Raw genomic sequence first — 26,202 nt, 5'->3', positions numbered from 1 at the left:
GAGGGAAAAAGAAAAAGCTCCGGGAGGGGGCAAAATATAAGAGAAGAATACAGGAAACGGGAGGGAAACGAGGGGAGGGCAGAGATCTGGTTTTGTGCGCGTCTTCCTCTCCGGTCCCATCCCGGGTTGCGGGGCTTTTTTTTATTGCTTCGTGCGTCCTGGAAAGAGGAAGGTGGCGGAGGGGGTGGGGGGGCGGCGGACGGAGCGACAGCCGGGGCAGGATGCCCCTTCAGCAGCGACGCATCTGACTGGAACGGCCCAGAAGCGCGGAGATCCGGAACCGGACCGGGAGGGGGGACGGCGGCTTTTGCAGCGTTAAGGTAGGAATTACCCCCCCACCTCACTCTAAACACACACACACACACACACACACACACACACACACACACACACACACACACACACACACCCCTCTTTCTTTTGTCGTTCATTCCGCTCCTTTTCCGCGTGCGGTGCGTTTCTGCGCGTCGCGTCTCCCTTTCATCCCGCGCCGGGCTCCGCGGCGCGTCCCCGCGCCTGTCCCCCCCCCCAGCTAACCCCCCCCCCAGCTAACCCCCCCCCACACACCCCGGCTCTCCCTCCATCATGTTCCCCGCGTGCGGTGGGATGGATGTTGTGTGGAGGCAGCCCCCGCGCGGGTGATTAGTCCTGCGCGTGGAAAACCACGGCCGCGCGCGTGACGTGTCCGTTGATGATCGAACTTTTTTTTTTTTGGGGGGGGGGGGGGGGTGAGGGGGGGGGGGTCCTTATTTGACGCGCACGAGCACGCGGAAACAACACACACGAGACAGGTTGACGTGCGTAAGACGTGCGTAATCCCCCCCCACCCCCCCACCCCATGCACCACCACCATCAGAGGCACAGCCGACCCCCCCCCGCCCCACCCCCATATTTATGCAAATGAGGTTAAAAAAAAACACACATGGAGACAAACTGCCTCCGACATCCCATCCCATCACCCCCCCCTCACCCACCCCCCTTTCTATATGTGTGTGTGTGTGTGTGTGTGTGTGTGTGTGTGTGTGTGTGTGTGTGTGTGTGTGTGTGTGTGTGTGTGTGTGTAAATAGGTCTGCAGCTCCAGTGGCTGTGCAAGAAGACAGGAAGAGCAGCACCAGTATCCCAGGGTTCTTGCCCCCCCCCCATCCCACCCCCATGTTATAGATAATTTAGACGCCAACAGCTCCATCCACGGGGGGGGGTCCTTCATACGTGTGATTGTGGGTTGTAGGAATCTGTGGAGACGAGAGGAGACGTGTCTCCGGGGGTGTGTATAGAGATATATGGTGTTAAGCAGGCATTAAGCCCCCCCCCCCCCCACCACCACCACCACCACGACAACCCCCCCCCCTTATGATATTTATTTGTGTCCAGGAGCTATTATAGGACACGCTAAATTGGAACAAGCCCCGAAGCTGAGCCTCAGCGAAGCTATTACCTCCAGTCAATAGATATTAATACCCCCCCCGGTCCATCCGGGCCTCATGCTGGGCCGCCCCCCCCCCCCATTGCATGAAACACAGTCCCGCTCTCACTGGAGTAACCAAACGAATGCCTTGTAGTAACCATATCTGCCCCCCCCCCTTAGAGGATCAATCCATCACCACCGGACGGGGCAGATGATGGCATCGTCTGGGGCAAAACGTCGCCGTGACCTCAAAAGGAAGCGACGTAAGACGGAAAGGGAGACGTGCCAGTTTCTGGTGGTGGTGGGGGGGGGGGTCATGACCTCTGTGAATCAGGGAGAGATGGAGTGGGGGGGGGGGGGTTGAACCTGCCATAAAGGTGTGGGCAGACTCAAGATAGACCCGAAAGCATTCAGGCAAAGAACAAGACATTCAATTAAAGATGACTTCCAGGTGCAGATGGGGGTGGTGGTGGGGGGGTCGTGGGGTGGGGTGGGGGGCACGTTCAATGAGATGTGACTGAAACATGCTATTAGCTTTATTCAATGGATTAGGCTTCTTTTGTCTCCAGACGAGCGGCACACAAAAGACTCTTGACTGTTCTCGCTTCGTTTTTTTTTTTTCTTCCCGTAATTACGAAGGTGTTCGTTTCCCCACCGTGAAAATAGTTGGACGTTTTCACCACAAACGGTAATTCCCATCCATCCGAGTTGAATAAAGAAGAGATGAATCAGGGGGGAGCTGAAAGAGATTTTTACGGAAAAGTGAATTGGGATGTGATCTTAAAACCGGTCTGGTTTTAAGGGGGAACTCAGGAAGAACCTTTAGGGGATAAAGAGGACGACTCCTTCCTGTGTCGCTGCTAATAATAGCGGTAGCCGCCGCTGAGCTGGAAGAATTGTAACCGACTCGCAGCTGACATGTTTTATTCAAAGGCAAAACATGCAATTTGTCTGCAGAATGAGTCTCCAAATGATACCAAAGGTTAACACCTGAACGTGTTCCGCGCCTCGTCGTTGGAACTCCAAAACTCGGAATTGTCTGGAACGTGATCTTCATCGTAAAAAAACAGCAACCTCGTTTTTAACTTTTCTTAAAATTTTTTTTTTTTTTTTAAATGAATCAAACTCGCGTTTGCCCTTCCTGGAGGATTTCTGTTTGTTCCTGGTGTCGGAATTTCCGAGAGAAAACTCCTGCATGAGAACCCGCTGATCCAAAAAATAAGAAATCCAATACTGGAGAAGACGTGATTCGATATCGGATTAATACATGGATGTGTACGCATGCGAGCGCGTCGGGGGGGGGGGAAACGTGAAGTTTTCCCCCCTGACTTTTCGGCTCTAATTTGTACCGGATAAGTTGGATGTTCTTCCTCTCGGCTCTCGCTGCACCTGAAGGCAGCTTCAAATCTCTCTCCTCTGTGCAAATACAAGAATGATCCCTTCATTATAAGGGGATACAAACATAAATGCCTCGTCTGCCTTGTTTGCCTCGTTTGCCTATAAGCTAGGATGCAACCACGAAATGTTTGATGCTCTTATGCTTAGCGATTAGCACGAGGGGCTAGCCAGGTGGCGGGGGTGCTCGATGTCTTGGTCAGAGACAGCTGTGGCGGGGTCAACTCCTCCTGACTCGATCCACGTCTTTCGTCTGTCCGGTGCGACTGGTCTGTTTCCGCCTGATTGAACTCACAATCTGATTGGCTCACCTCCACCTCCTCCATCTCCCATCTCCTCTCTGCTCCGGGATTGGACGAGACCTCCCCGTCTCTCCATCCAGAGATTAGGACTTTGACCTTGAGTGCTGTTCCGTCTACCGCACCCAGTCGGACCGTGACCTCGCCGGGTTGGTCAATGTTGTGGTGTGGTCGTTCCTGAGAGCATCGATCCCGGCCAGTCAATGGAGTCTCTGTGATGGAGGGGGGGGGCGGTTAGTGTTGCTCTACGAGCTTCAGTAGGACTGTGTTTCTGGACTATTAGAGGGGAACGACTCATCAACACGTCAATGAATGCACATTTACCAGCCCTTGTACATATTTAAACCCTGGATTCCATTTGTTGCTGTGTCACCCTCAGCGCCGGCGCTCGTTTTCTACCCTTCCCTGCTCCGGTTCTCCCCTCCCTCTTTATCTGTCTCGCCACCAATTTAACGTCAGCATCTCTTCTACTCTCTCTCTCTCTCTCTCTCTCTCTCTCTCTCTCTCTCTCTCTCTCTCTCTCTCTCTCTCTTCCTACACTATCATTCCGTTTGTCTCGTCCATCTCATCTCTGCCTCCCCCTCCTTTCTGATGCTCATGCTGGCATTTGAGGCGCTGGGTTTTTGTGCCAGACAGCCATTCTTTAGATTGCGATATCCTGGGTTTTAAAGTCATTCAGACAGATTTACTATCTTAATGGGAGAGAGTTGGGGTTGGGGTTGGGTAAGAGGATGGATGATGTAGGGATTCTTGGGTCCGGATGGAGTTTTGATCTACTAATTTTTGGATTCCATTCCAAATTAGCCCAAGCGGAGATGGATGGATAAATAGACTCTCTCTTATCGGAGTCGGCCGTCGGACTGACAGACAATCTTAATGTGACAATCGGGCTTCTCCAAGGAGACAAGATTGGAGGGCGAACAAGAGTGTTTCTGTCTCCGATGGCGGGCGGACACGACTAGGAACGACAGTGGAAGTGTTTCTCGTTTCGGACTTTGGTCCAGAATGAAATATGTCTTTGCCTAATGCGGTGATTGATTGATGGGTGCGAGACAGATGGACACGTAAGGAGCACTTTACTAGGGAGGCGCCACTCAATACTTAAAGACTGACGCTGACGTTTTACAGAGCAACATACATCAAGTGATCAATAGTCCTTCCTCTGTCTGAACAGGCACCTTGCTTGAGAAATAGGCCCACTGCTTTACAAGGACAAAACAGCCCGGTGGAAAAGTGGTCTGACCTCTCGCTGTGAACGTCGGTTCGTTGGTGATTTATTCTCCAACCGCACCACGGCTGAACTTGTTCAATACCGGGGATGTTTGCAGAGGATCTGTGTTATTAGACACAGCTTTGCATACATTCTCCTCCAACGGCATCGCTGGAGACTCCAAGACTGTGAGAAACGGCAGTTTCTGCATCGGCCTGCTTTTATTTTTAGACAGAATGAGTTCAAAAATAAAGAAGTCTAGTCTCTCCCGGATGAAAGCACAAGGATCACACACTGGAGGCAGCCAGATTTAATTATAACCCCATTAGATGAGAGATTTCTGGTGTGGTTATTCACTTTATTGATGTCTTCCTTGTTGTGTCTTTCCCTCTATATTGATCGATCGATTATGATTTTTCAGGTGATGTTGGGGAGCCTCGAATAAGACTCCTAATCCATGCTGATGTTGGAGAGGCCACGGAAACAGAAGCATCACGTCGTTTACCGGCGGAGCTAGATGCTAAAAGCTCGACTCGACTCCGAGTGAAGACTAAAAGCCACTTCGCTGCAGGCTCCCATTTCTGGACTTGGAAACATTAGGAACATAACAAACTCAAGTTTATGCAGGCACTGCAGGCGTAACGCCGCGCCCCTAAGCCGAACCCATCCGTTCAGAGAACTCTACATGCATTTACGCTCTGGATCGCAGTTTCAACATGGCCCATCGAGAGTCAAACTCAATAAAGGTAAAACTAGCCCTCATTTTTATGACAGCATTAAACCTAACAAATGGCTTTAATTTGGATCTTGCGCTGTTGCATAATGGATCTACATGTGGAGCTAAATGCGAGCCTAGTTGGAGGTTCCTCTGGAGAATGGATTGAATGTTTTTAAAAAAAATATAACCTACATTTACAAATGAAAGAAGACCCATCTCTCTGTTTAGCTGCTTGATCTTTTGGTTGCTAAAAACAAGAGAGCTTGTACCCAACTAGCGAAGTTTGTTCAGCTCTACCCAAAAGCATCCATCAGTCAGCATTCAATGCTACCTAGCCCCAACCAAAATACTGCTTTAAAATGAACATGTATCCTAAGTATGAAATTCATCAGGAGAGAATCAGTTTCTCAGATAGTCACCATTAGCTTAGGCTTTTGGTGTTTTACACAGCTAAGATTAGCCTAGCAGCTTGCAGATGTTTCACAGTTTAACAAATTGCATGCATTATTAATATTTCTTAAAATCACCACTAGTTTAAGTCGCCGCATCATGCAGATTCCGCTTAGCATTATTGGAACAGAGCCGCTAGCTGACTCGGTTTGACGCCTGGCCGGGTTTGTCACGCTTCCTGTTCTTCATTTCCTGATAACGTTGTTTGGCTTGTTTTTTGTGTGCTGGCCCAAAATATGTCCAGAATATTCTTATTTATTTCAGATAGGGGAGGAAGTATCTTTATTTTTGCTTGGATGATATCGGAATTTTTTCCTGTGATGTTACTGATGTTTTCTAAGCGAGGTGACGAACACGCCACCGGAATTCCAAATTCAAGCTGTGTGTGAAAGATGATGATGTGGAACGATGTTGGCATCGACTGCAGTGGATCCTTCATCGTAGAATCGATTCAGGTTTATGAATAGTTTGCCTCCTTTACATCCGAAATTAGAAAGCAAGTTTTCAAAGTGCCTTCCAGACAATAACTAATTCAAATTGTGGTAGATTTTATCGTACGTTTAAACTTGCATCCAGTGATTTGTTGGTACCAGCAAAGAATAAAATCAAATGTCACGTGAAAGGTCTGCTTGTCATCCAATAAAAACAATCCAATTTAAAATACTTAATTTTTGTCTCGGGGGATAAGTTAAGACTCATTACCTAATTGCAATTGGTCCTCTGGCCACACAGAGACCATATGGTGATGTGATTTTCCCGGGAGTCTTCTGCTGCCAGCTTTTTAAAAATGGAGGTGGATGGAAATTCATTTGCGCTCCTAAAAGCAGTGAAAATGGAGCGTTTAAAAAATGCAACAGCAAAGTGCCAAGTCTGAAATTACGTCCAGGTGCACCATTTGAATGTGAATAGCTCGCTTTGCACGGGTTTTGTTGGACACATTTTCCATCAAACATGAGAAAAGTCAGTAATTTCGGCTTGAGGTCTCACCAGCGTGGCTGATCGATTGATAATATATGCAAATCAATTTTTTTTGGGGAAGTTTGAGCTAATTTTAAAGCCAAAGTTAACCTCACTTTGACGTTTAGCTGCTTGCAACAAGATGTAATGTTTCTCACCCTTGCAGGATTCCATTATCTTCATCAGGTATGCTAAAAGCGTACCATGTAGCTCAGGAGCCAGTGATTTATCAGGGACACGCTAATGGTTTTGGCATCAGTAGCATCTCTCTTAATGGTCAAGGTGACCAATCTGAGAACTTGTTCCGTGTCCTTGCCGTCACGTTGCCACTTCCTCTCTCTCTCTCTCTATGTCTTCCAGGGGAAGTGAGAGGGGCGAGTGTCGATCAGTCGGGCTGGTCTATGTGATCCAGATCGGACCACCCTGTTCCTCCCTTTGCGACGCTTCCTCCACCTCTTCTCTCCAAGTTCACGCCTTGTAAAAGGTGGACGGGCCGACACTCTACTTACCCGTGCGCCGTCCGATAGGCGAGGGCGGCGAGGGCCGTGCTGTCATTGGCTAACTGCTTGTGAGAGTGCGATGCGGATTGGAGGATGTCGGGGGACTGGGATGAAGACCTGTGTAAGAAGGCGCTGGTGCTGGTGGAGGAGCTGTGCTTCAACTCCCCGAGGGGCTACAGCCAGAGCGAGCGTTGCCAGGAGTTCAGCTACCTGCTGAGGGGTCGCAACAGACAGCTGGACACAGGTACCCCCTGCTTTCACAATTCATGCATTTAGCAAGGAGGCGGTATTCAATGAAGTGAACCCAGGTACTCCGTTACTGCGACCTGGGAGCAAGTAAGCTAAGAGGAATCGAGGCTTTAATAGGGAAAAGATTTGGGGTAAGGAACCGATCGCCCAATCCTCCAAAAAACTACAACTTTATATGGAGCTAACGGACGCTAAAAAGTCAGATTCGAAACATTGTCTTACGCTTCGACGGAATACTTTCAGCATCTGCTAACATGTGCAACGGTGTGACATATGCTAAATAGAAAGTACATCCACACACAAAAGACGAGTTCGTCTCGTTCCCCTGCTACGACCTCTCCACCCTCTTGTAGGTCCCGAAGGTAGGGCTATACGTTGTTTACTGTGCAGATGCATCACCCCGCTCCGGGTTGTCATCGAAGCGCGAAGCGCCGTTATGCAGATTAGCGTGGATATCTTTGGCTCAGCGTAGATTAGCCTGGATTGGCCGCGTGTTTCCTCCGGAGATTTGGACGGCTCTGTGGAGAAATGTCACGCCGTGGTTTTAGGCGTCGTCCCCCTTTCGCTTACCAGCTGCGATTTTTCGGCATCTGCCAATGGAAGCCTCCCCCCCGCTCTCCCCCCTCCCTCCCGGAGGACGGTGACCGCCGAAAGCTGTCGGCGAAAGTCTTGTGTAAGCAGCGGAGATGCGTTTGATGTGGGGCGATGCAGGAGTCCCAGCGGGTTTGCATCAGTCAACTGATTGACAAGGCGTCTCGGTCGGTGTTGGCGGCGCACTTCAGAGGCCTCCTACCTTCCCGACCCCCCCCCCCCTGCCAGCTGACTTGTTTTTTATTATGCCTCCCGGATTAGTGATGGATCTTCGGCGAGATCGGTCCTTGGAAAGGTAAAGCGACCGCCCTTAAGAGAGATAAATGGACGAGAGTGGTTTGCCCACCCCCTCCACAACCAACCCCCCCACACTCCACTGACTGTCCTTCCTCACTTTTGATCACAGCCATGTTGTATCAGCGCGCAACCTACTCCTCTGCCTCCCCCGCTTTGTTTTCCTCCCCCCCAGATCAATAGATTAACCTTTCTCGTTCTTAAACCCCTCCCTTCTTTGGGGTTCTCTTTGTAAATCATTGTCAGCTGTTTTTCCCCTTCATCCCTCTCTTCCTCTTCCTCTTTCACACCTGGTCTGGTTGTTGCATCGACTTCATCAACCTTCTCCATCCTGCTCTTCCCTGAAAAGGAAGGAATAAACTGGAGTCTGCTCATATGTCGGTTTCGACATACGCGCCAATCCATTTCCCACCGACTTCCCGCCGGCCGTTCTCTGGTTTAGATCGTTACCCCCCCCCTCCCGCTTTGGTTTCTACCTCTTCTTCACCTCCCTCTCCTCTCTCTTCATCCCTTCTCCTGATTTCCGTCGTCATCCTCTCGCCCGCCTCCTTCCCCTTTTATCCTCGTTTCCCACCTCGTCTTGTTCTCCGCCGAGACGGATCGATGTCACCTCGCCCATCCCCCCTCCTCCGTGCGCCCCCCCCAACCCCCAATCATATCTTTTTGAACAAGTGCTGATTAATGACACACACCGAGCGATGAATAATTCACCGACGAGCGAGCGAACGAACGAGCGAGGAAGAAGGTGGTGGTGGTGGGGGGTGGAGAGGCGAAGAAAGTAGGGGTGACAAACAAAGAGACAGTCGCTGTGGAGAGGAATAAAGTGTGGAGGAAGACGGCATGGGAGCAGCAGGGATGACAGCGAGGAACGTTTGAGGGGATTATAAGCGAAGAAGAAAGAGAGGGAGGGAGACGGGAGGCAAACCAATTCCAGAAGACGAACCCGAGGGCCGAGGGATCGGCGCTGTTTTCCTTTCACCGATTCGCTCTTAGTCCTGTTGTCAGCCTGTTAGAGATAAAATTTCATTCTCCTTTTTAGGATTTAATAGCGTTTATGTCTTTGTCACGACTATTAAGACCCCGAATTGAAGTTAAATGAAGGGAAGACAAAAAAAAAAAAAAAAAGGGTTAAAAAAAAAAGGAGCAGGCCCGGTGGGAGTTCGGGGAAACGGCACTGTTGCCCCGCCTCCAGACGGGAAGGACCGTTAATTGGTGGCCCTCTGGTCTGATGGCGGTGGAGACGGTGGCTGACAAACGTTGGATTAGACGCTGCGAGGTGAGGGAAATCTGCACACTATCATAACGAGTCTTCTCGGTCTACTTACGCCTCATGAATATTCATGTTTGGGGCTCTGGGCCTGCAGTTGGTTCTGGGCTCTGATTGGTCCGTTTGTCAGACCAGATCAAAGCCCTGCTTTTTATAGCGGGACATCAGGATGATTATCATACTTGTGATATATTTAGTCTATTTATGGATGAATATTCCGGTTATTCTTTATTGGATGTAAAGGAGTTCACTCTCTCATCTGGACGCCGGCGCTAAACGATGGCGTTTCATGGCGTCCATTTCTACGCTCTTATTGGAACTGTCTGGCGGTCTGTTGCTGAAATGGCGCTTTTCTTTTATTCCGTACACTTTTTCATCAGGATGAGTCATACTCCGCCCTCCCCAACAGCCATAATCTTTATCCCACCATATCCACACACACGCCCACCCACCCCAGAGACACAGTCCTTGAGGCTCCACAGATTAAAAAGTTAATAACCGTAAGAAAATGCTGGATGACATTGCACAGAGACATCACTGCGATGCTTTTTTTAACCGCTGAATCTCCCGTTTTTACACCCCTTTACCTCCTTCCCGCCCCCCCCCCCACCACCACCTTGCAGAGATCTCAGTCAGCCTGCTGTCCGTCATCGTGACGTTCTGCGGCATCGTCCTCCTCTCGGTCTCGCTCTTCGTCTCCTGGAAGCTCTGCTGGTTGCCATGGCGGGACAAGGAGGGCGGCGGCCTGAGCCTGACGTCGGGGTTGCTTCCCGGGAGCGCCGGCGTCGGGAGCCTCGGAGGCCCGTCGTCGTTGTTGCCCGCGTTGATGCAGAGGAAGGAGGGCCACTCGTCCTCCTCGCTCTACCCAACCTTGGGCCATCAGGGCCAGCACCACCCTCATTTCTCCGACCTGGTGGGGTTGGAGAGGGGGGAGGTCGGAGGCGTGGTCGGAGGTCCCCATGAGACCCAGGAACACTCCTACCTGGATATGGACTCCTACCCCAACAACGCCGGTAAGCGAGGAAGCAGCGCCCAAGCTCTTCATTGTAGTGTCAATAATGTAATATACTTTATGGACTACCAGAGGTCCGAGTGAGAGACTCGGCACATAGGACACATCTGAGCAGCAGCGGAGGGACGGATACTGACCGGTCTTCACTCAGTCTAGTTTGACTTCCTTTTCATTAATCAATCATCAAAAACTTTTATTTATATATCGCTTAATCACATCTGAAGACATTTCAAAGCGCTTTACAGATAGAAAGCCAACAATGCCCTCCAGAGCAAACATAAGCGACGGTGGCGGGGAAAAACTCCTTCATTGAGGAAGAAACTCCGGGCAGGACCCAGGCTCTGGAGGGCGGTCATCCGCCTTGACCTGTTGTTTGGGAAAGAGAAAGACATTGGGGAAAGAGATAGGTCAAGGAAAAGACAGAGGGAGAGGCCAGTTTGAGTTTTATGTCCATAGTGAGCTGTCGCTGAATTTGGGGCGGGATTTCCTGCCAAAATAACCGGGAAAACATGATTTTTTGCTGTTGAATGTTCGACTTTCTCACCAGCTAGTTTGATGTGAGCGTGTCGGCATCTGCCGGCTGCCTGGTACCGGTAATAACACGAGGCTGGTGCGAGCGGCGGAACCGAACCAAACAGTAAATGTGCTGTGAAACAAACAAACAAAAAAAAATACAAAGAACTCCGAAAGCTTGAGCTGCCGAGTTGGCTCATTATCCCGTGTGGGTTTGTGACTGCGAGCGAACCGCATCCCATCGCACAAAACTCATCTGATTTAATCTCGAAATTAAAAAAAAAAAAAAAAGAATAAACACACAAATTAGATCCGTAATTAAAATTTGACGGTTTCAGCTTCTCAAATGGGACAATTGGCTGTTAAATTGAATATTTGGGGGAAATTTTTAAACCGTGACCGAGCAAAGAGGAAGAAATTTGATTATTCCGCATTCAATGAAAGGCATTTTTTTAAAACCTTGCCATATTGATCGATGGGATGAGCTTCCACGGGCGCAATCGCAACTCCAACCACGATCCTGGAGCAGCCAATGAGGAGGCTCCATCGCTGTGTAATCAAAGCAATCATTAGCTGCTGTTGCAGCTGCAAATGAAAGCATGCATGCAGGAAACGCTACAAGAAAGCAAGAGCTGTGTTTGAAATCACTCGTTCATGTCATCGTGGAGGGGGCGGGGCTTAGTCCAGACAAGCTTTGTCTTCCTAGATGTTTGCAGCGTTCCTTTTTTTCCATTAAAGCAAATTAAAACGATAAGCCTTGACATCAGTATATAGAGAAATATTGATTCACGTGGTTAAAAAATGTATTTATGAGGGTGGAGACGGACAAGAATCGGCCCATCAACCAAAAATAAAAAGCAATTAGATCCACAAATAATTTTCGCAGTAACACAGAAGTGAATTTGAAGTGTTGTCAGAGAGGGTTTGGGAGCTCAGGTAATAGCGTTTCGTTGCGGCGCTGTATTTATGTTAGCTGTCGGTGGCGGCGCAGCTTGTTTATCATTATTCAGAGTCAAATATTTGCTGGCAGCTTTTATTGCAGTTGGATGTTCCTCCTTTCACATGTCTTTGTTGTTTATGCCTTTCATGCCGGCTCATGCTCCACTATTGTAAATATGTCTGCTCATTCCTCCCCTCCTCTCTGCTGCAAAATCACTTCCCTTAAATCAATGCAATACAACCAATGCAATCAATGACACCTGACCCTGCATTACAGGAGAACAAAAAAAAACCCAAAACGTATTGTTCTTGGCGGCTGTAGCTGCTGAGGCCACATTGGTGCGAATAAAAGAGACGCGTGAGTCATCAGGAATTGTTTTCTGGCTTTTCCTTCTCCGACAGGAACCCTGAAGCTGAGTCAGACGTCTCCGGACGTTCCCAACTCGGAGGCTGGAGCCCATCCTCAGAAAGACCTGCCCAACGCTCATTCCCAGCAGCAGGTCACGTCACGGTCAGTCCAAACGGCGTGGGGGCTTTTTTTGGTGCCGTTTTTGGGGGCATTAATGTTGGAATTGAACGTCTTTCGTCTGTTATACCTCCACCCTTCTCGGTTCCGCGTTAAAAAACCCCCAAAACATGTTGATGTTTCCGACATGCAGCTAGAGATTTAAATTCTGCACAAATGCAGACACGTCTGCCTATCTTAACAGATGTGTCATTTTAAATCTCTTCTTAAAACGCACCTCTTTTCTCTGGTGTTTGACACCATCTAAAAGAGAACATGTGTCAAACTCAAGGCCCCGGGGGGCAAATGTGGCCCGCCACATCATTTTATGTGGCCCGCGAGAACATAAAAGGTCAGAGTGTATAAAAATAAATAGGTCAAAAGTGTGCTTTGACCAAAAAATATATTTCCCACAATGCCCATTTTAACTTTGACAAATACATTTTGAACAAAGTTAATGTCCTAACTTGTGTCTGATGTTATTTTTCTTTATTCGTTGGATAGTTTGATCCGTGGGTTTTATCACCTGACAAATTAAAAGGATTTATGTTATAACAGAGCAACAAGCAAACATATTTTTCTATGCAGCTCTAATGTTTGTAACTTGAATAAGTAATAAATTATAAGTTCTTTAACATGAAAGATTAGTTAAATTTATTTTACATGACATTGAGTTACATTTAGTTACATTTATAATGCTGATGTGGCCCTCGGTGAAAAAGAGTTGGACACCCCTGATCTACAGTGTTGATTTTCTATATCACTTCACATTGTTTTAATTTTTTTATATCTGATTTTATATTTATTAATTTATATTTTATTGATTTTTTTATTTTATTTTATATTTTATTTAATCACATTACATTCAAGGTTTTATGGTGCGTCTGGTGTGTTTTTTGTAATTCACTGACTGTGCAGCACCTTGTGTTTACTTAAACTGTGCTATAGAAATAAAATGGATTGGATTTCTACTCCAGAAGCGCCATTGTCACACAATTAGCGTAGATTTGATTGCACATGGTACATATGGTCACACAGGTGTGTGGACACACACACCCTCACACAGACACAAATAAAGGTGTGGGGTTGCATCTAGACTGTTTACCTGTCGCTGCATCTCTGATTGAGCTGCTGAATCATGTGTTTTTATCTCCGCTCTTTGCTTAATATTCACCCTCTGCTCAGGCCCAAGCCCATGACTCACCAGCTCTCCAGCCCTGATTTCCATGCAGAGGAGAAGGAGCAGGTAACCAGCATCGGCCAGATCAAACCGGAGCTCTACAGACCCAAGGGCGACCAGGGCGAGGGCAAACCGGGCGACACCTGTGGCAAGATCAGCTTCCTCCTCCGCTACGCCTTCAAGTAAGTCGACAAATCCACTAAACCGGCTCCGACAGAATCCCCTTATATAAGGTGTTCAATCCTAACGCGCCTAAATCCGCGTTAGTCCAATTCAAAGATGTTAACGTCAGCCGAACACAATCGACCTGTCCCGTTTTGGATGTTAGCCGAGCGATGCTGCATCATCTGAAGCGGCACGCCACCCGACTTCCTGTCGGAATCTGTAGGATTAAAAATAGAACATTTAAAATCCAGCAGGATCACAACATGCTAACATGCTTGTCCTAGAATGCTAATTAATGCTCATTCTCCACTGCATTAGCATGCCATTATTTGCTTCGTCGGTGGCCAATCTTGTTAATCCTCCGCCAGAGTTTTGACGCTCTTATTTTGAAAAGCGCTTTGATGTCATTTTGGTTGATGCTAATCATTTTGCTCCCTTCATGCGCCGCACGCATCGCTCTGAGTCCTGTGTAATTGGTGGGTGTCATGCTGAGGACTGTTTATGAATCTGCTATGAGGTGGATATGAGGGTGGTGGTGGTGGTGGATGGGTTGGCAGTCCCCCATCGCCGCCTGCTCCGACATGCAGAAACATTACTGAAGGCGAAAGTGCTGATGGTCAGAAAAGAAAAGGAGCGCGCGGCCGCTTGAGTCATGAATTATAAATGCTGAGCCACTTTAAACAGCGGCCGGTCAACACATAATAACGGAGGACTTTGTTACGGCTGGACTTACGGAGGCTTTACCCGGGGAGTCGGATGAGGGGGGGAGCTAATGATGAAGACTATTCTGCTGTCCTCTGTCACATTTGTGTCCTGCTTTAGTTGCTTGTCATTGCACCGCGGGGAAATAGTTTAAGCAAACCAGAATAGACAAAAAAACGGGGAGTTAATTTGTCCAACGAGGCCAAACAGGAAGTGCTTCAAGCCGTCAGACAGGAATGAATTCATTATACTTCTTTGTATTAACCCTTACAGCCCTGACCTATTTTGGCCTTTTTTTGGTACATTTGATATTTGTCTCTATATACCACATTCATATACTTCAGCTATATGATCTTTATTTCCCTTATAACTCATTATATTGACATATTGGGGCAAAATAGACACAGTCAAATTTTGGAAATGGAACAAATTATATTTTATTGCACATAAAAAACCAAAAACTCGTTCATCGAATTGATTTTGAGCTCCGAAAGGGTTACCCTAGGCTTCTAACGTGATTATATACAGTTGGTGTCACTTGTGCCGCTCTTCAAAGGAGTTTTTCAAAATAAGACGAATGCACGAATTGTGACGCATGTTTGCGTCGCATGACGAAATGCACCAATAATGGGACATGTTTGCATCTCGTGACAAAATGTACGAATGGCGAGACGTGTTAGGGTCACGTGAATACATGCGTCACCGCTCGTACGATGGTGACGACAGTTTGTCGCTATATCGCGGAATTCGTGATTTTTTTTCGGGTGGTTCTTGGAACGGATTAAAACCGCGAGTAACAAGGGGTTAAAAGAGGGAGCTATGGAAAGGTAAAAGGTGGGAGATGATGCGTCTGGGGGGACGGAGGAGGGTGGGCTTGTTTGCCGATTTGCTCAGGATGGGGGGGGGTGTTAATGCGAGACACCCCGAAGTACAGCGATGTCAGTCTTCCTCATCCTCTGGGAAAAGCGTTTCTATTGACGATCCCATTAAAAGCTGACACATTTCCACTGTGGGAATAACGGCTGGCTTTGGGGCATTGTCTGCCAGGAATGAGGCGGTGATTTTACCCCCCCTGCCTGAGCATTAACAGGTATATTCTCTGCAGCGATGGACTGTGTAAAGAGCTTTGGTGTCGGTCCAAAGCCGCGTCTGGTTTCGTATTAAGACGCAAGACTAGAGGAAAATTCCTGATGATCAAAGTGGGGGGGGGGGACTGGGGGTATTTTGTACACAAGCTTCCTGTCGTATCCAATTATCGTACATCTGAGCGCCGCTGTGGACCGCGCCGGCTAACGACGACCGACTCCACCGCTCAAGATCGTCCAGGTTTAAAGATAATCAGATGCATGTTTGCTCCGGTCCAGGTTTGCTTCTTTAAATATTTATCTGGCCGAGCTGGAGATGTAATTCCCTCCCCTACGGTTTGCACCCCCCCCCCTGCCCCCCGCATATCGTCTCCCTGATTGGATGTGATCGCGGAGTGGCCGTGTTATCCGATCGCCATTAATTGGATGTGATTCTGAGGTAAACACATGTCCGGATTGGCCACGGTCCTTTTGTCAACAAGCGTGTCGTGGTTGCCGTTGGTAACCGGCGGACGGAGGACATTATACCTGCCGGGGTCACCGTCGGTTTCACCGCTTTCAACCCCTTGCCTGACCCCAAAGGTCACGCGGCGCTCCGCTAACGGCGCTAATGAAGTGCTGACACACTGGTTAACGCGGGGAGACACAGTCTAACGAGGGCTGATTAAAACCCTCCGAGCCGTCAGCGTCCTCATCCGCTGATTAAACGCGTAATAAACGCCGCGCGACACGACTGGATGGAGCGTCTGACTGCAAATACTGAACTGGAAGCGGCTTTAATTCCCACAAAAGAGGAAATATTTTTGTTAAGTTTGGTATTTTGGTATATTTTGGTATATTTTTACATTATTATTATTTTATATTATTATTATTATTATATATTATTATTATTATTTTATTTTATTATTTATTTATTATTTTATTTTTTATTATTATTATTTTATATTACTTTGGTATATTTTTACTAATTTTGGTATTTCCTCTACTGCTGGTTAGTTTGATTTAACCTTTTCTAGAGCTGAAATCATCCATCGATTAAACGTCCGATTGACGGACAGGAAACTGTACACCAATAATTTCTATCATTATTTCCACCGTTTGCTTCCCACCTGTGTCCTGTTATTAGCTGGGCTTTCCAAATTTCCTTAATGGAAATCCACGGAGGGAGGATTTTTGACAAAAAAAAAAACGTGGCAAAATTGTTTGTAAATACTTGAGGAGAGCGTCGCGATGACGCTAGCTAGGTGTGAAAAAAGTTTACGGACAGAAAATAGGGAAACGAAACACTCGAACACATCTTGATTGTTTAATGAATCGCATTCCCGCCACTTTTTTTCCCCGCAAACCATATCATCACAAGCCCCTCCCACCGTTACCATATGTGCTATCATAAGAAGAGGCGGAGCCAGCTCCGAGAGGACACACCCACTCCTACAGAAACACATAATCGTATTTAATGTATGTAAATTTAATTAAGTAAGTTTAATAAAAGTAATGTCATTTAAATGTAATAAAGTCTCTCTTTTAAATTAAATTATTTTTACTTTTTTATTAACCGTTAACACAAAAAAATGAAAAAATAAACAGTTTATTAACGGTTAGTACAAAATTTCTTCTCGGATGCAGAGACTGAAACGGAAGAATTTATAAAGCATTTTAAAGTTTATTCGAGAAAATAATCAGCAGACTAGCAGTTTAGGAAATTAACTGTTGTGTCATTTCATCAATAAACACAGAATTCAACACACGAAGGTTTAAACATATGATTGGACGTCCAATAATTGTGGTCCATACATTTAATATTTTTACTTTTAAACGTCAAAACACATTTAAAAAAAACTTTTTTTAAAAATCTAACTATCTTATGTCTTTGTGTGGCGTTTTTTGCGTTATTTCGTACCTCACTAATTACCCCGCCGGCTCCTCGGATTCATGTCGGAACGTTCACGAGGAATTTGCTTTAGACGATCGATGCGATGGTGATTAAAATGCACAACAAATACACGATCAATCAAACAAATAAGTTCAAGCACTGATGATAGTGATTGTTAACGGTTTTAGTGAAAGGTCAGAGTCGGCGTGCCGCCGGCGTCGCCTCCTCTTCCTCCTCCTCTGGTGAGCGTTTTGTTTTCCTGCGCTAACAGCCCTGCGGAGGCGTCCCTCAGGGAGAGCGGGATAAAGGCCACGGCGTTAAGGATTATTAATGAGTCGGCCGGTCAGACGCTTTCACGTCTGAGCTCGCATTGAACACCGCTGACAGTGCAACACACACACACACACACACACACACACACACACACATGACCTGTTTGTGTGTGTGTTTCAGTACGGAGCAGCTGGTGGTGAAGATCCTCAAAGCTCTGGACCTGCCAGCCAAGGACGCCAACGGCTTCTCCGACCCTTACGTGAAGATCTACCTACTGCCAGACAGGAAGAAGAAGTTCCAAACCAAGGTGAGGCCCCGCCCCCTCCGGATTCACCTGCGCATTCACTTCCTGGTACAACAACAAATAAATAAAACATCGCCACCCAGATAGATAGATAGATACTTTATTAATCCCGGCCCGTTTCTTCCCGATTACCCGACCTCCTCCTGTGGAATCATCAGTTTTACAAGCGTACAGTATTTTCTGGACTATAAGGCGCACCTTCAATAAAACTTTTTCCCTCTACAAACAAACCTTGGTTTTTGAACGCTTTAGACATGGAACAAATCAGAATTCGACCAAAAACTTCGGAATTTTTTTGTCTAAAAAAACTCCAACGATCACAAAGGTAAAACTCTTATATTTATAGTTCTTATGGTTTAACTGTAATGTGCTTTTTATTTTAGTTTACTGTATTCAATAATTTGCGTTCCATTGCCTCTGGTACGAGTTACGGTAATTTCTAAACTTCTGTCCAAAAGAAGACGGTAACTCGTACCTTAGGCTAACCTGATTACGTCCATGTTTTTCTTTATTTCTCGTATTTTCTTCTTTCTTTTACATTTCTTTGATATGTTTCATTACTGTACAATTTGATAAATAAATGATATTATGAAATAACATTGTGTTGAAAAAAGTTAGTTTTCCAGCGTCTTGGAACAGATTAAGACCATTTACATTATTTGTAAATATTTGAAATTCGAACAAATCGCTATTCGAACAGCCTTCCGGAACAAACTGGTTGGAAACCGAGGTTTGCTTGGATTATAAACCACACTGGATTATAAGGTGCACCTTCAATGAATTAGCTATTTTAAATCTTTTTCCATATAAAAACCACGCTGGATTATAAGGTGTTTGTTGGTTTTTTAGAGAATTAAAAGCTTTTAGGTGCGCCTTATAGTGCGGAAAATACTGTAATCTAATCTAATCTAATCTAATCTAATCTAATCTGTAGCATCTTTTATTCAGTTACCATTATTTTAGCTAGCATGTTTCTCCTGGTGTTTCAGGGGGATCCAGTCAATATTTGAACATGTTTGAGGAAGTTCTGCTGCGGGAAATGTTCCCTTAGCATTAAAATAAAATCCTCTCTAATTTATTCTCAGTGTGAGGATGTCATCCCGGTTAAATATCAGACGTGCTTTTTTTCAGGATGAAACAGGGAGAAATTTCTAAAGCTGAAACGGGTCGGAACTGTTCCGTATCCGGGAGGAAAAAAAATGAAACGACAATGTCCCCTTTGTGCGACTGCCTCCTGCGTGTCACAAGAGCCTCTTTTGAAAAGTGTGAACGCTTGTCATTTACATAATAGAGCTTGTTTGGAGTGGCGATAATTGTCTCAATTCAATCACGTCCTTATTAACGTGGGTTTCTTTTTTTCCCCCCACCTCTCATATTTTACCACATTTTTATCCGTCATTTCAAAAAAAAAAAAAAAAAGGCGACGCCGGAGCTCTCGGTTTCTAACGGCGTCTCCATCATTTGCGCGTTTGATCCGATGCTAACAAGTCATCACCAAGCGCCAAAAAGCCGACGCGACAGAGCCGCTCATGCGGCGGCGTAAGTCGGGTTTGGAAAATTGACTGTAGAGTGGTACCTCTACTAATGAAATTAATTGGTTCTGGAAGAAATTTCGCAAGTAGAAAATTTCGTAAGTAAAGATGCGTTTTCCATGCAAATGCCCTAATCTGTTTCAAGGCCACAACAATTCCAACATAATTGTTTTATAAAGCATAAAAATGCATCAAAACAAACACATGTTACGATTAAATTATTACACAATAAATGAGAGTTGTGCATAACGTAAAAAACAAAGAATTCAGTAAAGAATAAAAATGATGGTCATTTACCTTTTAACTGCTGTCCTCATTGTTTTTTGCCCTCTTTGGTTCATGCGCTCCTATCTCACCATGAACAACAGAGTGAATTCCAGTCCTCCTTCTGAACTTCTCCAACCACCCACGCGAACCACAAACGCGTCCCTTTCTCATGCTTTTCTGTTATCGCTTGCTTTGTTTGTACGGACAAAAAAACTCTTTTCTTCGTCTTTTCTTTTCCTCTTTTCTCCGTCACTTTCTTGGGGTCCATAGTGAATACCCTAAAAGTTAATATATTTACGTAAAACTATCAGAACACCTCATGGGTCGAGGGCAGAATGACGAGGACGTTGCATAGACACCTGTCTAGCTACACACAGAGGTCCCTCTGAGCCAATGGGCTGCCAGAATGCTAGGTAATAGCCAATGGCAGAGCAGCTATAAGAATGTTGCGTTCAGGAACCTGTGGGAGCTGCGAGTATCAGCCCATACTGTATTTTTACCTTTCGTAACTCGAAATTTCTTTCGTAACTAGAGGTAATATTTTCCTGTTTAGGCGTTTCGTAAGTAGAACATTTCGTAAGTAGAGACATTCGTAAGTAGAGGTACCGCTGTAATTGTAATTAGATGCCGTAATGTTTGACAGTAAGATCCAGTTGACAGTCTCTCGAGTCGGAGGAGGAAATACCTTTTTTGGATAAAACAGGAAGTGGTTTCGGCCTTTTGTCTGAGGCTTTTATTTTGCGTGGGTTCCATCAAGGTCTTCCTGCTTCCTCCCACGTTCGAAAAGCAGAAAGAAGGTGAAGACGTGACTCCGTTGACGATTACATTTTTTGAAAAAGTTCAGAAAGAAATTTATTTTGATGAAATGTTGCTGCAAATTCTGTAAAAATATCTTCTTCTTTTTTAAAAAAAAAAATAAAATAAAAAGAACGAGTCAAACAGCTTGTAGAAGTGATTGAAAATGTACTTTGCTGGGGTATTTTTTTTATATTCACACCAGCAAAAACACGAGTCTTTGAAGAATCCAGAAACCTCTTCAAACCAGCCGACGTGTTGTCAAACAGGCTGCCGGCTTCTTGGGCTTTTTCTTATAAATCCGGTTGCACTTATCTTTGACAAACTTTCAACTCCTGTTTGTGACTGGAATGAAATCATCGGTGCAGAACTTGTACATGTGAAAATTATTTTAAAAAACACACCGACTGCAGGAAAAAAAACAAAAACAGTACAGCGAATAAACGAACTAATAAATCAGCATCAACAGGGAATCTATAAAAGACCTGCATCTGGTTTCATTTCCTCTCTAATTACAATAAATTTCTGGAATAAATAAATAAATTCTGAGAAATTACACCCAGGAAAAAGAAAAAGAGTTCTGACTCTCATTTTTAAATACACTTCATGATTTCTGTTGCCAGGCAACGAAACATGAGGTTAAGAAGGTTATCCCTCCACCGCTACAGCTATGGAGACATTCACAGTGATTATAATATATTCAATCTGATTATAATACATTCATAATGATTATAATATACTTATAGTGACCATAATGTATTAAATCTGATTATAATACATTCATGGTGATTATAATACATTCAATCTGATTGTATTACATTTATAGTGATCATAATGTATTCAAAGTGATTATAATACATTCATTGTGATCAAAATGTATTTAAAGTGATTATAGTACATTCATAGTGATTATGATGTATCCATAGTGATTATAATACATTTATAGTGATTATAATAGATTCATAGTGATTTCAATACATTCATATTGATTATAATTCATAGTGATTATAATACATTCATAGTGATTATAATTCATAGTGATTATAATTCATAGTGATTATAATTCATAGTGATTATAATATATTCATAGTGATTATAATGCATTCATAGTGATTATAATACATCAGAGCTCCTCCCGTTGGAGGAGCGTTCCCACCTGAGGCGAGTCCTGGCTGCGGCGCCTTAAGATGTAAAAGACGCCGGCGAGCGCGTCGGCGCGAACAGGAAGTGTGACAGGAAGTGTGTGTGGAACGTGTGCTGGAGCGAGAACTCCCTCTCACTGTAATGACAGCCTGTAAAGTAACGCCGTTGTTAGTTCACCCGTATTCCTCGTGCTAATTCCCTCCTCATCAGTACGGATTTAGTTGTGAAAAATAATTACACGCTAATTCCTCCGGCTGGCGTGTCTTCCTGTGTCCCCCCAGGTCCACAGGAAGACCCTGAACCCCGTGTTCAATGAGACGTTCCAGTTCGGCGTGCCGCTGAATGAGCTACATTCCAGGAAGCTGCATTTCTCCGTCTACGACTTCGACCGTTTCTCCAGACACGACCTGATTGGTCAGGTGGTCGTGGACAACCTGCTGGACTTCAGCGAGGGCAGCGGAGACAAGCCGGTGTGGAGGGACATCGTGGAGGGCACCGCGGTAAGGACGCCGGAATGTGGGCGGATTGGGATGAACGTTGCGTTCACTTGTCTAAAGGACGGTCGGTCGTGTTAACATCGGGAACTCGATGCAGAGATTTTGGCGCCAATCGGACGTGACCGACCGGAATCAAGCGCACCATCGACAAGCAGATCCGTAAACGACACAATTAAGAGAATGAAACGTTCCAACCGCCGTCGGTTCGGAGATTAAATAACTTGTGGTGACTAAAGTTTTCAGTTTCTTGAGGGATTAAAACGATTAAAGTCTTTCTTTGCTTTGGCGACTGAAGAGCGACGTGTCGTCTGCATAGAGAGAACGCCGGCAGCCAATCGCTCCCAGGCTGTTTTTTTGGCGTGGGCGTTTGGGTGCTTATTAATTAAGTGTAAAGCATTGCCCCCACCCAATCCCTCTTGCCCCCCCTCCCCCCATTTGTCCCACTCAGAGTAGCATCGATTGGATTGGTGGGGGCCCGGAGCCGTCGAGGAGTCGTCAAGCCTCAGCGTGACCTGAATATCCCGAGTGTCATTACTGCCGAGACCGCCAGGGGCAGGGGGGTGGGAGGGGAGTGAAGGATGAGGGTGGGGGTGGGGGGTGGGTCGCCTCGACTTAACACTCTCCCCCACCAGTGGACATCGATGGATTGGCGAATGATTTATTAAGAGCGACGGCGCCTTGCCTCCGCCCAGATGCCCTGCCTGTCCGCATCAGTAGCTCCTGTCCTGTGAGGGAGGGGGTGTGTTTCTGATCCGTGTGTGTGTGTGTGTGTGTGTGTGTGTGTGTGTGTGTGTGTGTGTGTGGTGACCCACAGGAGAAGGCTGATCTTGGGGAGCTTAATTTCTCGCTGTGTTACCTGCCCACCGCCGGCAGGCTCACCGCCACCGTCATCAAGGCCACCAACCTCAAAGCCATGGACCTGACCGGCTTCTCAGGTAGAGGCCAACCCCTCCAGGTCACATGACCGCTAATTTGTGATGGGCGGGGAAATCCTGGAGTCGGAGGCGGAGTTTCTTCGTTAAGCCAACGCTGAAATTTTGTTCCGATCCACAGACCCGTACGTGAAGGCCTCTCTGATCTGCGATGGGCGGAGACTAAAAAAGAGGAAGACCTCCATCAAGAAGAACACGCTGAACCCCACCTACAACGAGGCACTGGTGTTCGACATCCCCAACGAGAACATCGAGAGCGTCTCCATCATCATCGCCGTCATGGACTACGACTGGTGAGTGGCTGCGGGTGTAGGCGCAGGTGCAGGTGTAGGTGTAGGCGCAGGTGCAGGTGCAGGTGCAGGTGCAGGTGCAGGGGAAGGTGTAGGTGCAGACACAGGTGCAGCTCCAGGTGCAGCTGCAGGTACTGGCACAGGCCCAGGCGCAGGTGTACATACAGGTACAGCTCCAGGTGCAGCTGTAGACACAGGCGCAGCTGTAGACGCAGGTACAGGTGCAAGTACAGGTACAGGTGCAGCGCCAGGTGGGTGGGGCATAGGGGGTGGAGCTTTAAAGGAACAGCCTTCCCAAAAATAACCCTTTTTTACATCCTATTGGAACCCCCCCTCCCCTCAGGAGCCTGTGCTAACACTTGTAGCGTCCCTGCTAGCGCCCTCATTAGCATGAGTGGCTAATGAACGCATTTCTATTCACCTGTAATGAACTACTTCCTGTCACCTCTGGGTCCGGGTGTTTTAATGGCGTCGAACACGAACGAGGGCCTCCCGTTGGAGCACCCCCCCATCCTGGTGGACGCGCCCTGATTAGCATCGACAGTCGCCTCATGAATAAGCATTAGCCGGCGCTAATGCTAATGGAGGTGGAAGAAGTGCAGCGCTGCCAGTACACCCCCCCCCCCCCGTTAGGGGACAGGATTTACTGTGTGTGTGTGTGTGTGTGTGTGTGCGCCGCTGTGGGCCGGTGGGCGTGTCCTCTGCGTGTCTGCGCCTGTGTCTCACTGACACCAGGCTTTCACTCAGGGGGGGGGTTGTTTGCGGGCTGCTATTGAATATCCTTCCTGGACTCCTTTCCCAGTCGTCAAGGTTGATAAATGAGACTCTCCATCTCTCTCCCCCTCCTTCCCTGCTTTCTCACCCATCTCCCCCCTTCCTTCCCCCGTCCCCTCCCCCTCCCCCCATGTCGTATGTCAGCATCGGTCACAACGAGGTCATCGGGATGTGTCGCGTCGGCAGCGAGGCTGAAGGACCGGGGAGGGAGCACTGGGCGGCCATGCTGGCCAATCCACGCAAACCAATAGAGCACTGGCATCAGCTGGTGGAGGTGAGGGTGTGTGTGTGTGTGTGTGTGTGTGTGTGTGTGTGTGTGTGTGTGTGTGTGTGTGTGTGTGTGTGTGTGTGTGTGTGTGTTTCTCTGCTACTGGACCGATGATGTCATCCGTCACTAGCAGCAGCAGCAGGCAGTGGGCAGTGGCGCCACCCGCCATTTAAAACGAGTTTTATAGGTTTTAAAGGACTAACTTTGAAATTAAATTAGAATAAGTTAAAAAAAAATAAAAATCATGAAATAATTAATTAGAAATTAAATAATAAAATTAAATACAAAAATTTTTGAATAGATAAAATTCAAAATACAATATTTGAATTGTTCAAAATGCAGGATAAAATAAATTTAATAAAATAAAAATTCAACTTTTAACAACTGCTTGTGTTTACACTTTTTATTCTATTTGATTTTGTTCGTTTTACGCTCCAGATCTTAATAAAAATCTGTTTCTAACGGCAACAGGTTAATAAACGATGATGTTTCTAGATGCAGCTGTTGATTTATATAATCTATATCAAAGTTATTGATGAATTTGATAGTATGTTTTGATTGCTTCTGTCTAGATTTATTTATTTATTGGGAATGCGCTTCAGGACGGACAGGAAATGAGGTCATGCTTCTCTGTCAGGCTCCGCCCCTTCATGGAGTCCCCAGGAAATGACTTTGATTGATTTTTGTGTGATCGTAAATCAATCAAACAAACAAAGAGAACTTAGAAGTTAAACTTCCTGTTTATTGCATCTGGAAAACGTCGGTTGCCAATAGCAACCGGCGTTCCAGTTAAAAACCCGATCAAACAAACCGTCAGAACTCTGTCGGTGTGGTTCTTCCTGACTGACTGATCCTGTCGCCGTCGGCTCCGGACCAGAATCTGGTTTCCATAGCAACCGTCCTGGATGCTGATGTTGATGATGATGATGATGATGACGATGATGAACCCTTCGTCTCTGTTTCCCCCTGCAGGAAAAGGCGATCGGAACGTTCGTATCCAAGACGACTACGGCGTCCTCCCCCAAGCCTCACATCGTGGTGGACAGCCCCCACTCCGACTAAAGCTGTGAGCCCCCTCCCCCCCCCCTGCTTTACCCCGCCCCCCCCACGCTGCTTCCTCTCCTCCTTCATCCCTCCTTTCCTTCTCTCCTCAGGTCTCCATCCTCCCCCCAGACGTCTCCTTCCTCCCATCTGTGAATAATTCTCTCCATCAGACGTGAGACAGACGCTAACGTTGCTCCTGCTAACGAATCCTCACAGTCCTGTGCTGCCGTTTTCAAGCTGGGGAGGGGGGGGGTGTCAGTTGTGGGGGGGTCGGGTGGGACACACACACACACACACACACACATCCGTCACGAGCATCCAGACGACTCATTTACAAACGCATCGACGAAAAAAAAAGAAATGATGAAACAAATCAGGTGTAGATCCAACTAACACACACACACACACACACACACACACACACACACACACACACACACACACACACACACACACACACAGGAATACATCCAGTTTGTAGTATGTGTGTAGTTCACGTGTGCTTCAGGTTAGTGTCATGTTTCATGGAGGGGGGGGGGTGTTAGGGTTTTTTTTTTTTTGGGGGGGGGGTTACTTTCTCTCTCCTCAAAACAAAACAAAACAAAACTATAAACAATAAATAAATAAAAACAGAAGAGGACCAAAGGACCAAAGGTTCACGCCGTGTACAGACTCCAGAGGAGGGGCGTCACCATGGGGATATTTCTCTTGTGGACAGTCGTTCTATCAGAACATCCCAGGTGGACCCCCCCCTCGACCCCCCCGTGCCCCCC

General features: G+C 46.5%; 1 protein-coding gene across 1 annotated transcript; it reads left to right on the top strand.

The window, feature by feature from the left end:
• Positions 1-6,923: 6,923 nt before the first annotated feature.
• On the top strand, positions 6,924-25,669 carry syt3 (synaptotagmin III). Its single transcript, XM_068336599.1, has 11 exons — positions 6,924-7,179; positions 9,960-10,349; positions 12,203-12,311; positions 13,491-13,667; positions 17,764-17,890; positions 21,906-22,124; positions 22,936-23,056; positions 23,175-23,346; positions 24,262-24,391; positions 25,358-25,451; positions 25,540-25,669. The coding sequence occupies exons 1-10, from the start codon at positions 7,029-7,031 to the stop codon at positions 25,445-25,447; spliced, it is 1,686 nt and encodes a 561-aa protein (XP_068192700.1). The 5' UTR covers positions 6,924-7,028; the 3' UTR covers positions 25,448-25,451; positions 25,540-25,669.
• Positions 25,670-26,202: the final 533 nt, after the last annotated feature.

This window comes from Antennarius striatus, chromosome 16 (assembly GCF_040054535.1).
Source record: "Antennarius striatus isolate MH-2024 chromosome 16, ASM4005453v1, whole genome shotgun sequence".
NCBI lineage: Eukaryota > Metazoa > Chordata > Actinopteri > Lophiiformes > Antennariidae > Antennarius > Antennarius striatus.
Note: the sequence above shows the minus strand (reverse complement) of the source record. Positions and strands in the feature narration are given on the sequence as shown.